The sequence below is a fragment of the Musa acuminata genome, chromosome BXJ1-1 (assembly GCF_036884655.1).
Source record: "Musa acuminata AAA Group cultivar baxijiao chromosome BXJ1-1, Cavendish_Baxijiao_AAA, whole genome shotgun sequence".
Classification (NCBI taxonomy): domain Eukaryota; kingdom Viridiplantae; phylum Streptophyta; class Magnoliopsida; order Zingiberales; family Musaceae; genus Musa; species Musa acuminata.
This window is the reverse complement of record NC_088327.1, coordinates 161,633-177,036: the sequence shown is the minus strand read 5'-3', so window position 1 is coordinate 177,036 and position 15,404 is coordinate 161,633. Positions and strand designations below refer to the sequence as shown.

General features: G+C 40.3%; 1 protein-coding gene across 13 annotated transcripts; it reads right to left on the bottom strand.

The window, feature by feature from the left end:
* Positions 1-269: 269 nt before the first annotated feature.
* On the bottom strand, positions 270-14,196 carry LOC135582671 (serine/threonine-protein kinase D6PKL1-like). Of its 13 annotated transcripts, none has more exons than XM_065157913.1 (8): positions 12,915-12,953; positions 11,930-12,029; positions 10,473-10,570; positions 9,798-9,888; positions 4,466-9,153; positions 4,189-4,371; positions 2,476-3,574; positions 270-1,358 (listed from the first exon to the last, which is right to left on the bottom strand). In XM_065157913.1, the coding sequence occupies exons 7-8, from the start codon at positions 3,456-3,458 to the stop codon at positions 506-508; spliced, it is 1,836 nt and encodes a 611-aa protein (XP_065013985.1). In that variant the 5' UTR covers positions 3,459-3,574; positions 4,189-4,371; positions 4,466-9,153; positions 9,798-9,888; positions 10,473-10,570; positions 11,930-12,029; positions 12,915-12,953; the 3' UTR covers positions 270-505. The 13 variants fall into 13 exon arrangements, with proteins under 13 accessions (XP_065013985.1, XP_065016315.1, XP_065017512.1 ...); XM_065160243.1 differs by lacking the exons at positions 10,473-10,570; positions 11,930-12,029; positions 12,915-12,953 and adding an exon at positions 10,045-10,374 and having other exon boundaries at positions 4,466-8,504; positions 8,596-8,652; positions 9,025-9,153; XM_065161440.1 differs by lacking the exons at positions 10,473-10,570; positions 11,930-12,029; positions 12,915-12,953 and adding an exon at positions 10,045-10,374 and having other exon boundaries at positions 4,466-8,495; positions 8,596-8,652; positions 9,025-9,153.
* Between the last annotated feature and the right edge of the window lie 1,208 nt (positions 14,197-15,404).

The following is a 15,404-nucleotide window of genomic DNA, read 5'->3' as shown; positions in this document are numbered from 1 at the left end:
AAAAGGACAACCAAAAAAAACAAAACATGTGCGTAGAGAACAGAGACAATGCAAATATTATGCATGGAAATTGCAAGAACAAAACCGTGCTAGACATTTCGAGTGCAAGTTGGTCCTTACTTGATCTTGTATCAAATTCGGCCAAATGGGTTTTAGATGATACTCGTCCTAGTATTTGAACCTTCTCTCCCCAGTCAGCCAAGATGTGCACCAACGTCCGCTAAGGTCAGATTTCTCGCACAAATGATATATTCAATAACCATTTAGGGTTCAGTGAAAAATGGATGGCCAAGGCCTTGACATTACCATCACAGAAAATATGACACCTCCTCAACATTCATTTGGTTACAGATTTAAAAGCCAAAACAGTTGGCTTGGGACAACGACATCCACATTAAGAACCAGAAGATGTACAGCAAATCGCTAAGATCCTTGTGGCATTCAGGAACTCGTGCTCATGGCCCGATAGACAAATACGATAAACTCCACTGTCTCTGAAAACTCGCTAGAAAAAATCAAATTCCAGGTAGTTATCAGAACTTTTCTCAGAGGCGGTGGCGTCCTTCTGGATTGAAGATGATACAACCCCCGGGGGCTGAAAATTCTCGTATGGCTTTGGGATCTCGGGTGGACTTGCACATCTTATCAAGGCCCAGTTAACACCCTCGAAGAATGGGTGTTGCTTTATCTCCGTAGCCCCACGCTTGTAAGCGAGCCGGTGTTGTGGCTCTTTAACAAGCAATCCCCTGATAAGATCTCGAGCACCAAAGCTCACAACTGGAAACTCGGGAAATCTCAGTGGTTGCCCAACTACGTTAAACAGTGTAGCCCGGTTGCCTGACCCCTTAAAGGGTGTCTTTCCAAACAAAAGTTCATAGAGGAAGATACCAAACGTCCACCAATCGACAGCACTACCATGCCCTTCCCCCTTGATGATCTCAGGAGCCAGGTACTCATGGGTACCAACGAATGACATTGACCGCGCATCGGTAGGCTCCGCAATGAGCTCTGGAAGTGCACCGACCTGTTTTCCAGTCTCAACCTTCTGTTTCTGCTCCTTCTTCGACTTCAAGGAGAATAATCGTGGGGAGAGGGCCACACAAGAAGGCTGGACACAGGATGGTTCGATACAAGCAGGTTGAACACAGTAGAGAGGATTACTACGTTTGGAGTCCGAGTTGAGGTGGGAGGATTTGATGAGGGTGGGGCTAACAGCACAACGGAGTGAGAGGTCAAAGTCAGAGAGCATGATGTGGCCATCTTCTCGAACAAGCACATTCTCAGGCTTGAGGTCGCGGTAGACGATACCCAGCATGTGCAGGTATTCCAGAGCAAGGAGAACCTCTGCTACATAAAATCTGCATTTATAGAAAAATAGAGGATGGTGACAAAATCACAGGCATATCATCCTTAATGGATTCTCACATTCAGTATTTTAAGTTCCTGCAGTATACTGGATTACATGGAAAAGTATGATGCAGTAGATGTGCATCTGAGTTTGCATATAAAGTGTAGAATGGTTCAAAAGCTAAATAAGAATACAAAAATCAAGCATATCTGAGGAAGCAAGGGTGTCAGCAATATTAACATCAAAGGGAAAATATAGATTTCACGGTCGGTTTAGCTCTAGGTCAACTACGATGTCAGCCTCAAACTTCATGGTCTATGTACCAGTCATGCTCCCAGCATGGGCGATACAGGACAATGTAAAAATCACTGACAAAATCCAACCATATTCTTTCATACTGTTCTGTCTATTTTCTATGTTTTGTATTTGTAGATATCCAACTCGAGTCTCAACATCTCTACTAAACTAACCTTCTAGATAGGTTATTTCCTAGTACCAAACAAATTTGCTATGTCAGTTCATCAATTCACAGTCAGTTTATTATGGTGCCGTTTGTCCATTTTGTTTACTTTGTGGTCTCTCAGGTGGATGGCCGCATTACAATTAAAATGTTCAATGTTTTTAGCAGTGTTACCGATGGTCTGCCTTGTGGGCTTCACCAAGCCACACCTTAGGCACAACCCTGCATAACTTTTTCTTTAAGTTATGTCTCATCTTTATTAGGCTTAAGGTCTGCATAGTAAAATTTACTGTGTACATCCAACAAATCCAAGCAGATGTGTTTAAATTGGTTCAGATAGTGCTGACTCATAGTTAGAAGTTTTTTGGTGAGAATGTGAGTCAGAGAAAAGGTACGTAATGGTGTGTTTCACAAGGTAGACAAGTGTGTTCAACTTTTGCCAATCATACGACAACCAGCTATCATGTTTTTCACCTCAAAACAAATTAAAATGAAAAACCAAGTCGCAACAAAGCATACAAAGATCATTTTATACGGCTGAAAAAATGTGTGGTTTAAACAATTAAGAACTAGATAAGTAGAAATTTTATAATAAAAAGGCTCAATAATTCAGGTAACAGGTGTCTAAAGAGAATGAATAACCAGAAATTAAGCGCAAGGTCCCTACTTGGTAGCTTGTTCTGAGAAATATTTTCCAGGCTGTCTCTGTCTGAGTATGTGCAAATCACCTCCAGGACAAAACTCCATCACCAAGCAGGAAAATTTGTCTGTCTCAAAGTGCGTATACAATGTTGGAAGAAATGGGTGATCCAGGCATTGCAATATCTCCCTTTCTGTCTGGGCTCTGAGCAGCTTCTTACGACTAGCTAGAGATCCTTTATCCATGACCTTCATTGCAAAATAACACTTAGTCCCACACAACTCTGACAAATACACACTGCCTATATCTCCGCAACCCAGCTTTTTTAATAGCCGGAAATGGCTCAAACCGAGAACCCCATCTCTAGCCCTCATAGCTTGAATTGCTTCCCATCTTGAATCATTTGCTTTGTGAGGCTTGCTAATGCTGCTGCTTATGCTGCTACAAGTGCTATCATCACTAACATCACTGCTTGTACTAGCTCTGCACATACTACTCTTGCCGCTATCAATCCGATCACTTATTTTGGCACTCCCACTAGTTTTTGTCAAACTGCAAGTGCCATCACTGATTTTGGCAGATGATGAGCTATTTTTCTCACTGCACTGCTCTAAGTTTTTCTTTTCTTGAGATCTGCTGGCATCCAAAGTCACTGTGCCATCCACAGAATCAGCCTGTCGGCCGGATTGCTTCGGATTATTGGAGGATGCGACCAAGACACCATGATCTAGAGATTTGGCAACCTTTATGGTAACTTTAGTAGTTGAAATGTTATAAGACTCCTTTGGTTGGTGATTCAAAATTTGGTCCACCAACACTTCTTCGGTTTTATGCTCTGATGTGCTCTGAAGCACAGACTTTGGCAACTTTCTTGGTGTATCAGATTCCAATTTGTTTGTGTTAGGTACCCGTAAAGGAGGAGGCTGCAAAGCAGCTTTTTCTAGAACTTGAACATCAGGTATTTTGTGTTGCTGTTCCATGAAAGGTTTGGAAACTGTCTTGGAAGCCATCAATCTGAACACTCGGGTATATAACTACTAGGTAAATATCAGAGTGGATGTGCTTCATTGATCTGAATAAATTCTTCACTTCTCCCCATTAGTAAATGCAGTAGAGAAATTTCTGCCTAGGAGTTCCAAACCAGAAACGTTACCACAATAATGAAATTAGTTCCAAAGAAAGATGCATATTTATGATATAAAGAAATGTCATGGATCATGCACAAAACAACGCAAGATACGAACATGAACATATTAAAGATGGGTAGCACTTTGTAATAGGTTGAGAAATTCCTACTCAAGTAACAAAGCCAAAATAAACCAGATAACTCGATAGAATCGAGATCACATAAAATCGTGGTGTAGCAAATGAAAGTATAAGATCCCAGAAAAAAAAAAAAAAAATCCAGATTGCACCTAGTTTCTTTCTTCGCCAGCATTACGCCTCGAGCCATGTTTTTGGACAGGTTTCATGTTGGGAACACCCTAAAGCAACCGATTCAACAAAAATCCACCAAACAGCAACAACTTGCAGCTCATAAACAGAACAAGTTTATCGATCGAACTAAATCCAAAGGAACCAATTACCAAGAAATCCATACAAAGATCAAAAACCAATCACGAGAGAGAGAGAGAGAGAGAGAGAGAGAGAGAGAGAGAGAGAGGATAACCTCACAGACTAACGTTTGGCAAAACTAAAAAAAAACCCTGGGGAACAAGAAGTGCGACGCCAGACACTTACAGGTAAAAGATCGCCGAACAAACAATCCACAGAAAGATCCAATCTTTTTAAGCAGAAGACGATAGGAATCCAAACCCCAGTCAATATAGGGTTTTCATAGCACGAATCGCGGCAGCGAGTGCGATCAAAGGACGTTGCTAGCGCAGACGGAAAATTGATCCCCGGAAATCTCCCGTCCCGTACCTTATAATACATATCAAACACCAATCCAGGTTGACGCCCGAAAGAGCAAAAATAACAGTTGCCAGAAAAGGTAAGAGGGAGCCGACAAAAATACCTAGTTTCCAAAGATCGCAGATTTAGGGTTCCTCTCGGCTGATGGAAAGGAGCGTGCTTCCCGTAGAAGTTTGCAGAGATCACAAGTCTTAGGGGTCCTTCTTGCCTGATGAGATGAGATGGAACTCTACTTGTCCACCTCCGTCCTCAGCATCCACAGAAGAGAGATGTGACCGGGGAAAGAAAAGCGAGAATTTGCAGAAACATCCTCTCCTCACCTCCGAATGACTCATATGCCCCTGTATCGAACCCGGGCTGGCCATCTAAATCGTCCGGCTCACAGATCTCGTGGCGCGGCCCCTATGCATCCCACCTTTCTATTGGGGTGGGGTTTGGAGAAACCCATAATTCCAACTAAAATTTGAACCCTACCTTCTCTGATATTTATGATCTCAACCCCTGGATCGAGCTGCCACTGCCACCGCCACCGATGAACCACACTGCCACCCGAAAACGGTGATAAAAAAGGAGACTGCACTCACCATGATGCTAATGCGAAAGCACTTGGCTTTTCGCCAATATGTTAAGAGCACTTGCAAAAAACTTCAGAACCTTGACACTTGGAATACCAGAAGCAACTTTCTTTCTTAAAATGACCTAAAACTTCGTCAATTTCCATCATCGAACTATGAATGGCGTGGCATGCGATCCATGGAATCCCATATGGCTTCCTCTCCGATATAATCTAATAGTGGCTTCCACCAACTCGCTCGTAATGTGACTCCTTGTCTCTCCTACCAAATCTGCAGGTTGGAAAGCCGGTGCTCCGATACATGTACGTTACGTAATCCATCTCATAACTAAGGAAAGGTTGGTCAAACAAGAAACTAATATTTCACGCCAGATGTTTTCTTTAGCCTCTTGTTGACGTAAAGTTACCTAGTATTACGTCGTATTTACTTTTACTAGTGTCGATGAGGAAACTAAATCTGATTTTTCTGGTTGTAAAATCTAAATTCCTGATGCCATCTATCTATCTATCTATCTATCTATACTACGGGTGAGTGGTAGCTGGACATAAAAACTTAGACCTGTTTTGAGTTGTAAGCTATTGGCTATCCACAGCCAACTGCATATTTGAATAGAAAGAACATAAATGATCAATAAAATACGTAACAGTAAGAGACAAGACGCGGACAACTACGAACCACTAACTCCTGTATTCAACAAAATGATATCAATCTAGTGATTGTATGATGAGGTATGACAGACAACAAAATTAATGGATAATAATAGAACATCAAAATCATATTAATGGTATGACAGACAACAAAATCATATTACATCCTATGGCAGACCATTATTGTACACGTATTGCCACGGGAGATAAATGAGGAGTTGATCGATAGTGAAATGTAAATCATGTGTTGTGAACCAGAACAAACCTGCCTGAAATGGGATAGGAGTCAGCATCAATTTAAATCATATTAACTAAAGGAGATGGAGGCGAATGAATAGACCGGAAAGAATCCAATATGTTCTCGTGGTTGCACTAATGATGCTTTGCACCGTTTCATTCATGTACTCGTACAGCTTTGCACATTGAATGAAGTGGGACCTCGACAAATCTGATCCTCATTCAAGCATAATTGAGATGAAATTTTTATGGTGCTGCTACATCTCCAGACTAATGGTCCTTCAACACCATAAACAATGAAAGGAAGAACAAGAGAAGAGTGGGAGGAGGACATTTAATAACGAAACATGATGCTTTGAATGATTTTGGGTAACAAAACAGCCTCCCTCTCTCTCTCTCTCTCTCTCTCTCTTGTTGGCTTGTGTTTTTCTACATGGGATAACAGAGAATAATGGTAACATGTGGGCACCAACGGGATAAGAAGTTTGTCATTGCTGCTTCCACTGGATAGTTATCGTTCATAGGAAAGCAGCAGATAGGAGGACATCCCTGAGTGAATGTCGCATTCAAGTGGGACAAGTGTCCCTAGAAGTGGCTCAGTTTTGGTTCAAGATTTGGGTATCAGGCCATACCCACAGATAAATTGGAGTACGTCTCCTTGATGCATGACTTCCCAACACCCAAATTCCCATTTTTTTTATCTTCTCCAGCTCAGGAGCAGTCCATCACACAAAAGGTACACGTTTTAATGTTATTCAAAACTGATGAAAACTAAGGCCATCTTTTTTATTTTTTAAATTTAAAGTTAATAGTCATATATGCACCTATGAGCATCTCTCACTTATCTCAGCTATTTTCCAAGCATGAAGTTCCATATTTATGTGCCCTACAATCAATCTCTGCATAGTATAAATAATTATTCTTCATCACCGTACTCTTTGCATTACTTTTATAAATATAGTATTTTGGTCCCTGTTTGCACTCATGAAAATCAATATGGTGATAACTCCAACAGAAATACCTATTTCCGCTCTTGAAAATTATTATGGTGATAGCTTCAATGAAATTACGTGGAGATCTGAACTCAACAACAACCTCCTAAAAAGAGCTTTCTTGATCCATCTACATGCTTAAGCTGATAGCTGGAATATGTGTTTTCGACTTCCATCAAAGGAATGATGTGTCTTGACTTAACATGACCTACAACAACAAAACTTTTTGAATTATTAACTCGAATCTAGATCCTTTTTTACCCAAAGTTTTTGAATTATTAACATTCTTTTGCCCTGGATTATTTCTCATGAAGCCCTTTTTTTTGGCTAAAAATTATAATTTTCATGACTCAGCATATGCGTTCTGGTCATATCTAAATAAAGCAGAGGTATTATGATTTTGATGATTTTTATGTATCGAAAAGAATAATTCACGACATAATGCTTGTGCAACATCTGCTAACAACTTTTAGGATGTGCAGCATATACCACAGGCATGACACATTTAACATAAGCAAATATGTCCTGATATATGTACCAAAGAGCAAAGGAATGTCAATACTAGGGATCAACACAAAGTCAGCATCATAAGCATGTGCTGAGTAAATGTTGCAAGAGCATTGACGGGATATGTCCGACCATTTTATATAGGAATAAAATGTCACGATCAGAGCTTATATTACAGATGACAAATTTCACGAACGTGTGGCTAGCTCTAGCATAGTTAATCCGAACAAACTCAATTCCATCGCCCTTACCATCTTTTCCTCTGATTGGTTACACATATCAGTCTGACGATGATAGTTGGGAACAATTCTATCGGATGCATCCAATTGCAATTGCATATCCTTGTACAAACCATCCTACCATTGTCCCACTCTCTCACTCATCAATTATAATCCAGCAATGCATTTTGTCCAAGAAAAGGTAGTGTGAGCACAGCCAAGCATGGTTAGATAGATGGACCAGCAAGGTCCCAGGAACACGAGGCTATGTCATGGGTGATTGTGGACTGTTTCCCTATTGTAACGAGATTATAGCTTTTGCTGATTCTCCAAATTCCAAAACATTTGACTTTCTTATCAAAACAGATAAGAGCATCTAACAATTAGGTACAAGTTAACAAGGACGATCCTCGAGGCTAAAGTGGCCACACCACACAGAATAGGCTCTTTCATCACTTTGTGGCAACTTAGATATCCACTCGGACCAATCCTTCAAGGCAAGTATCAAGTTTCTTCAGAGAAGAAAGCTCAGTGATACTTTGAGCTACGGTGAAGATATCATTCTCGTCATCCATCCTCATCTTCAACTACTTGAAAAGCAGGAACGGTAGAGTACCAATTTTTCAACGGTTGAACTTTTTCTTTTTTTGTGTGGACGACCTCTAATAGCAGGAACCTGAGCCTTTAACAACATATGGTTCTCTCCTCTAAAATGAAAAGCTCACTGTGGATCCCCAAGATATCTTCAAGAGTAAAATAGAGTTATTGAAGCAGCATCTTCTGCCTAAGAGTTGTATCACTGTTGATGAAGGGAGAAAACTAAATCCAGTTAATTTCGTCTGCTAAATGGTTGATCATTCGGTTACCCACAAGAAATATAGTAGGCTCAATGAATAGCTCTGGTGGGAGATAATTTAGCAGAATCTGCTGCTTCAACAGTTGCTTTCTCCGGGGACCCTACGTGTACTGTGTAGTATTTATTATCTATTGAAAGTGGATAATATCTAAACTATGGTGCCTTGAAACGATCATAAAAGGGCTTCGACGGAAAACATACCTATTTCTTCTATTCCAGTGGTGTGCTGGTCATTTCCTGTCGGAGAAACTCCAGTATCTGCGGTTCAAGAATAAGAATATAGGGAATCAAAAACAAAGCATGGGGTCATCTGTTCACTATATTTGATACCGTGCTTCCTTTCTTTCTTTGTCGGGGTAGAGATGCTTCACCTCCTAATCGTCTGTGCGAACTCAAATCATGTAATGAAAGGAAGCATAGAGCATTGCACTATACAATTGAAATCATGGACCAAACGCAGGGAGTACGTACAACAAAAAACTAGAGAAATATCTTAACATAATTAAAATAGATCGTCTATATAAACAACGGGATGAAAGAAGCTGGAATTGTTAGAAACTCGAAAAAACACGGTCAACGTTCAGAAAAAAACATGTTTTATCCACTGTATGTCGAAAAATAATGAATTACCTGGGATCGGATGCAACACTCTATTTCAAGCAAACTGTTTCTCTGCCCTATCGCGGAGCCAAGCTGGGTTTTGGCCTGGTGCATCTCCTTCCGGCGCCGACTCGTCCGAACGCCTTGTTCCTCTTCTCGCTGGCAACAGTAACACCTAGTTAGTGCTCAATTCGCAAGTAGCAACACTGGTCGACCGCAAACGATCAGAGGACCAGCACGGATGTCGGTTGTCGCGGAGGATCCATACGAAATGAGTCACGTATGGAGTGACAAGGCATACACTACAGACTAGGCAGTCGAAATGGTGCGTGAGGGCGAGGGGGGGGGGTTGGGCTAGGGGATTTGAATACTCAGCGTCCCGCTAGGATGTGCCATGCCTTGCGATTTGAATACTCATGGAGAGACCGCGGATTGGATGCAGCGGCGAAATGTGCGGCCCCCTTCACTTTTCGGTTCTTTTCTTTTCTTTCTGATTGATGTAAAAGTGCTGCAGGCGCAATTTGGTATAGGAGATCCTTGGGAGACTCTCCAGGATTCCTAACAATCGCAGGAGAGGGAGGTGGACGATGAAGTACAAGAGGAGGGAAAAAGACCGAGATCGAACTCGAAATCGCATTCGAGGAAGTCGAAGTCGGTGCCAAAACCGCGTCTGAACTATCAAGCCCAGGAGTGGGTCGATCCGTAGACGACGATGAAGAAACTTGTCCAAGGAAGGAAAAACAGACTGAGTCGATGCAAAACTAGGAGAGAAGAGATGGCATGGATCGGAACTACCCACTCACCATTGATCTGAGGTCGCAATCTCCTCACTTTTGTTATTCATGGCTCCTCGCAGGTGTCCGATCCCACTAGACTCCTCGATCTACCTCGCCCCTGCAAGCGTAGCGATCGATGAGAAGAACCAACAAATAACAGAGAGAGAGAGAGAGAGAGAGAGATCCGACAAAGACCGTAAGTTATCGAATGCGATTGATTACACGGGAGGAGAAAGAAGGAGATTCAATAAACAAACCAAAAACAAAACCGTACGTCATCGAATGCGATTCGAAGAAGCAGAGGAAGAGGCGACTTGTGCGAAGCTCGGCAGCTTGCAAAAACGGAAATGAGAGAAGCGAGGAGAGACGGCCCACTATGACCCGAAACGCCCGCTGCAGATGGCGTCACATACAGGAACGGCCCGCCCTTCCGTCAGTCGTTGCCCTCCTGATCGTCGGATCAGCAGCGGACGGATGGATGTCGCCAGACAACTAACGCATGAACACCACAAACCAAAAGATGAAAACATTCGGGCCGGACCGATCCATTGCGTGAACCCCACAAATTCAGTACCCAAAAAGAATAAATAGATTTCCTTCAAGCCTGTGAAACCGGTGCCTCAACGAACAACTACCAATAGAATAGAATAGAATAGAATATAATAGATTGATCATATCGAACAACAATAAATATAATATCACCTGCTAGCTGACAGCACCCAACGAAATTTAAAACACCGTCACAATGAGCACCACAGATGTCTCTTAAGCCTCCCCGCAGCCAGTCTCCAAGGATGAAACTGGAAACACAAAACACCACCACAATCATTCATGCGCATACTTATCAATTATCAGTAAAGCTAATGTGGACAACAGTCAACAAAACTCAAAAAGAACAACAAACAAAAGGGTTATTCAAATTCAAGATATTTTGGTGTTACAGGTGGTTCCCTGATAAAGATCCCCCACACAACCACCAAACATCAATTCAACCCTTAAGCCTCATTCTCATTAGTGTTACAATGTCAAATGCATGTCAAATGCACCTAATCAATTAGGAACACCAAATACACTCCCACCAGAACTAGTACTAACTGATCTGACGATAGGAAAACCAGCTGCCTAGCGTCACCCCTTCCTATCTTCCATATGGGTGGTATCGATCAGCACCACCGCCATAGCCACCTCCTCTGCTACCATAGAGTCCATAACCACCTGGAGAAGAATCATAACCACCTCCATAGCTAGAACCACCGTAACCCCCAGTTTCACGCCCAGGCCCACGTACACCACCACCTCCATAGCCACCACCAAACCCTCCCCCATATGAACCAAAACGACTAGAATAGCCAAGTGAAGATTCTGCATGGTACTCCCCTAAGCCCCCAGCATAACCACCATATTCACCAGAGACACTCCCATAACCACCATAACCCCCGGGTCTAGGACCAAAACCTCTTGGTGCCCTGTAAGATGAAGGGCCATAACCACCACCAAAGCCACCATACGAGCCACCAAATCCACCAAAACTATCCCCATAGTGACGAGCCCTAGATTCACCACCAAAGGCAGAAGGTGGTGCATTCGCAGATTTCTTTGGTTCAGCCTTCTTGATTTCCACCTACAATGAATGAACAACATCAACCCAAGCCCCGCATAATACATATTAAAGAGACAATACAGAAGAATATACACACATGCAATACCCCTAACTAAAAAAGCCAAGCAAAAGTTATCCAAAACCTCACAACCTAATCAGCTTAAGCCTCTACCAAATCCCCATCCAATAAAATGGTCCTAAACCAAATAATGAACATGCATGCAAAACAAAAAACGGCATGCCGATGCTAATGCAGCTTTAGTCCTCCTACGAAACATTGCACTAGACTCACCTTAGTACCAGCTAGATCAATCATATTTCCCTTTTTGGCTAATAAATCATCTACATCTTTTTCTTTCTCAAAGACTACAAAACCAAATCCACGAGATCTGTTGGTTGTATGGTCACGTATAATTTCATGATCTTCCACCCTTCCAAACTCAGAAAAGAAGTTCTTGAATTCATCTGTTTGAGTTTCAACCAAAAGATCAAGCCCTGTTGCTGCCAGCATGTATGGTTGAATGGCTATGATAGATACAACAGAACAAAGAGGCATCACCTTCAGTAAGCGTTATTGGTATTCCACCAACAAATATCTTTCTTGTCTTAAAATCCTTCAAAGGAGCGACACCTTTTGGAATAGTTCTTTTAATTTCCACCTGCAGATTCAGCTCATGAGAAATTAGTTTTGCCCTATTGGCATGAGAAGGTGAAAAGAAAAGCAAAAACAAATTGATCATAAACCATCAAATGGTTTACATACCTAGAGGACAAGTACTACTGCCAACAACAATTAGGGATGGCAAATCCAACCCACAGTTGATAGGCCCAAACCAGCCAGGTTACAACTTTGGCAACAAAGTGGGTGACGGTAAAGGGCATAATATTTTAAGAAGAATCAGAATTTTGGGTGGGAAAAAAACCACCTACCCTTCAGTGAGTGTGCCACTCGTGTTCCCACCCCACCCTACCCTAGTTCTGGCAATGTAACATATTTATTTTTCCCTAAAATCTTGCAAGTTTAACTAAAGCATATACAAACTGTAATGCATATATTTCCATAGGCTATTCAATCGGGCTGGGGCAAAAAGAAACGGATACCTTTTGTTTTTTTGTGAGTTCAGAGATGGTTTCTAAAATCCTTCTTTGGCAAGGTGGGGCAGAATTAAGATATTTGAGTGGCATGATAGGTACAGTTTTGAGTAAAATTTAACTACCTCAACCATTGTCATCCTTATAAACATTTCACATCATTTTTGCAGACTCCATGTTGTTTTGCAAGGATAAAGAAAAGATGGGAATTCCAAACAAAAGAATAAGATGATATATTAAAATAACATATTATAATAGGATAGATACATATATGCGCAAAGGATAAGACAACAAATGAAAGTCCAACATATAGACCATATGCATGTCACAAGGACAAATGTCACTCGAAAAGCAGTTAGACACTGAATATAAATACAGAAGAAAACAAACAAGCCCCCAAAATTGAGTTTTTTAGATATCTAATGCACTAAAATCACCATAAAGGCACATACCATTTTTCCATTAAAAACATGTGTGTCCTTGATGACTTGGTCAACAACTGCAGCATCTTTGTAGGTGATGAATCCAAAGCCTCTTGGCTTGTTTGTGTTTCGATCTTTCATTATCACTGAATCTACTATCTCTCCATACTTATCAAAGTGTTTAACAAATGTTTCTGTTATATCAGCACAGGATCAAGATGAAGATACATTAACAGAAATTAATTAGCAAATGTTCATAAATATCTTAAAGTCATGACATTTGACAAACAAAGTCTTCCACATACTCCACAAACAAGAGGGACAAAAGACTATATACGTTAACATCAATATCTCAGAAAAGATTTGAATAACTCTGTATGGGTCATGGCGTCACAAAAACAAAATGGAAAAGTTTGGACGGCTATCAATTGTGAAATACACAGTTATGGTTATAGTTTGAATAAATATAAATAACAAATCAAGCATGCACGATGAATAAGGTGAAACTGCTGGTGGAGTTCGATGTGATTCTCATGGAACAGCGAATAAACTGCCTGGTGAATTACCGACAGTTGATGTACTACAATTGTAACACAAGAATCAGCAAGAGATCAGATATTCGATCAAAGAAGTACAGATATATTGAAAACATAAGGTGCGCAACTTGTAGAGCAAAGACGATTCAACCAAAAACATAGGTTTGACAGTTGCAAAATTTTCTCCATCTACATGTAGCTAGACAAAAATATAGAATCCCAGGAGTTTTATCGCATGCGTATATTGAAGTAGACTGACAATGAGATAACAGTAAAGCGGCGTATGATAGCTCCAACAGTAAAATCTTGAGCTTTAACAATATGAAGAAGCTATATCTCTGGCGAACGACTCTAAAGGTCAGAATAATGATAGAAAAAAGGGAGCGAGGGAATAAATAAAGAGCTAGCGGTATCGAAAAGAACAGCTTTGCGAGAATGATCGATAAGGTTTTGACAGGTCAAAAACAAAATAGAAACTCACCAAGTGTCGTATCCTTCGGAAGCCCTCCGATAAAGATCTTTCTGCCGAACAAGAGAATATCATCAAGAAAGCATCCAGAAAAGAGCAGGACGTCAACAACTAGAAAAAGAAGGGGAGAACGCGAATAATAGAAGAGGAAACTTACGCGGGACTCGCACCATCGTGATCCTGCATTCTGGAGGCCATGGCGACGGCCCCAAAAAGATGTCAAGGTTGGGATTTCGCTGAGGACGTCAGTGAGGAAAACAAGAGGCGAGCAGGAATCCGAGCTAGGGTTCGTGGAGACGTTGGGCCCGTGGGCGTGGGAATCACGTGACACGCAGCCGCATCTGGATGGTCGTCCGAGCTCGGAACGAGATGTCGATCGGAACCGCAGATTCCAGAACGAACGGCTGGCGAACGATCGCGGTTTCGGACTTTTTGAGTACGATTCGGGTTGGGATCCGAATGGCTGAGCACATTGCCCATTATTTTTTGTTGTTTTGAACATGGTCATTATTCTTAAAACGAGGAGAGGAAGAGCCAAAAAAAAAATAAAAAAATAAAAGGTATCATGAACTTTCTCAAATAAATAAATTGGACATCCGTAATATAATATTATTATTTCATTATCTATATATAATATCAAACTTAATTGGAGTTAGATAATATAACATTTAAAACAAACAAAGAAATTGTCTTGAATCGAAGGTCGATAGTTATGATAAACCGTCAAATGGACCATTTGGTCACTCATGCGTAAGTTCATCAAGGAATTGTTCATTTTGAACGATGAACGTAATATACGATTTTATCCTTTTCAAAATACTCGAGGTAGTCGATGAACCCTCACGTCCCTCCCTTCTTATTCCCGTATCACATGCAATCATATCATAATGACCCAGAAAATACGCATATTATTACATCAATTCAATTTATTATATGTGTCGCTGTTTCTTCCCATTTTCTACCCACCTTAATTTTTATATATTACTATAAATATATATATATATGTATATTTATATAATATTAAAGAAGAAAAAAGATCGACCATAAACAAGAAGATTTTTTTTAAAACAAAAATATTCATATTTTGAGTATTTCATATCTCCATTTTATTCTTTCTCAAACATCATCTCTAATTTTAAAAACACTCAAACAATATCACTTTAGAAAGATTATATAAGATGTACTTCAAAATGCTATAAATAATATAAATATATTTTTAATCATAATCAAATTAATTATGAATCCAAACATATGATATTATACTGACTCCTGACCAATGACAATCAAAAAGATATAACATGATATTTCATATAATATTTTTTTTAATAATATTTATAAAATTTTCAGTATCTCAATAAAACATCATAAAGAGTCAAAACCAAAATATTTTTATAATTAAATTTTAATAAAATAAAAAAATTAAAAGAGTGATCCTTTTAAAAAATATTCAAAGTATATATATTTTCTAGAAAATTCGTTCAAAAAAAAAAAAGAAAAGTAATGTTATTGTAAATG

Excerpts from the sequence above, each read along its gene's own strand:
- LOC135582671 (XM_065160879.1), bottom strand. The coding sequence starts at position 3,458 with ATGGCTTCCAAGACAGTTTCCAAACCTTTCATGGAACAGCAACACAAA. Across the intron at positions 1,359-2,475 it reads TTCTCAGAACAAGCTACCAA|ATTTTATGTAGCAGAGGTTC; the intron begins GTAGGGACCTTG and ends CTATAAATGCAG.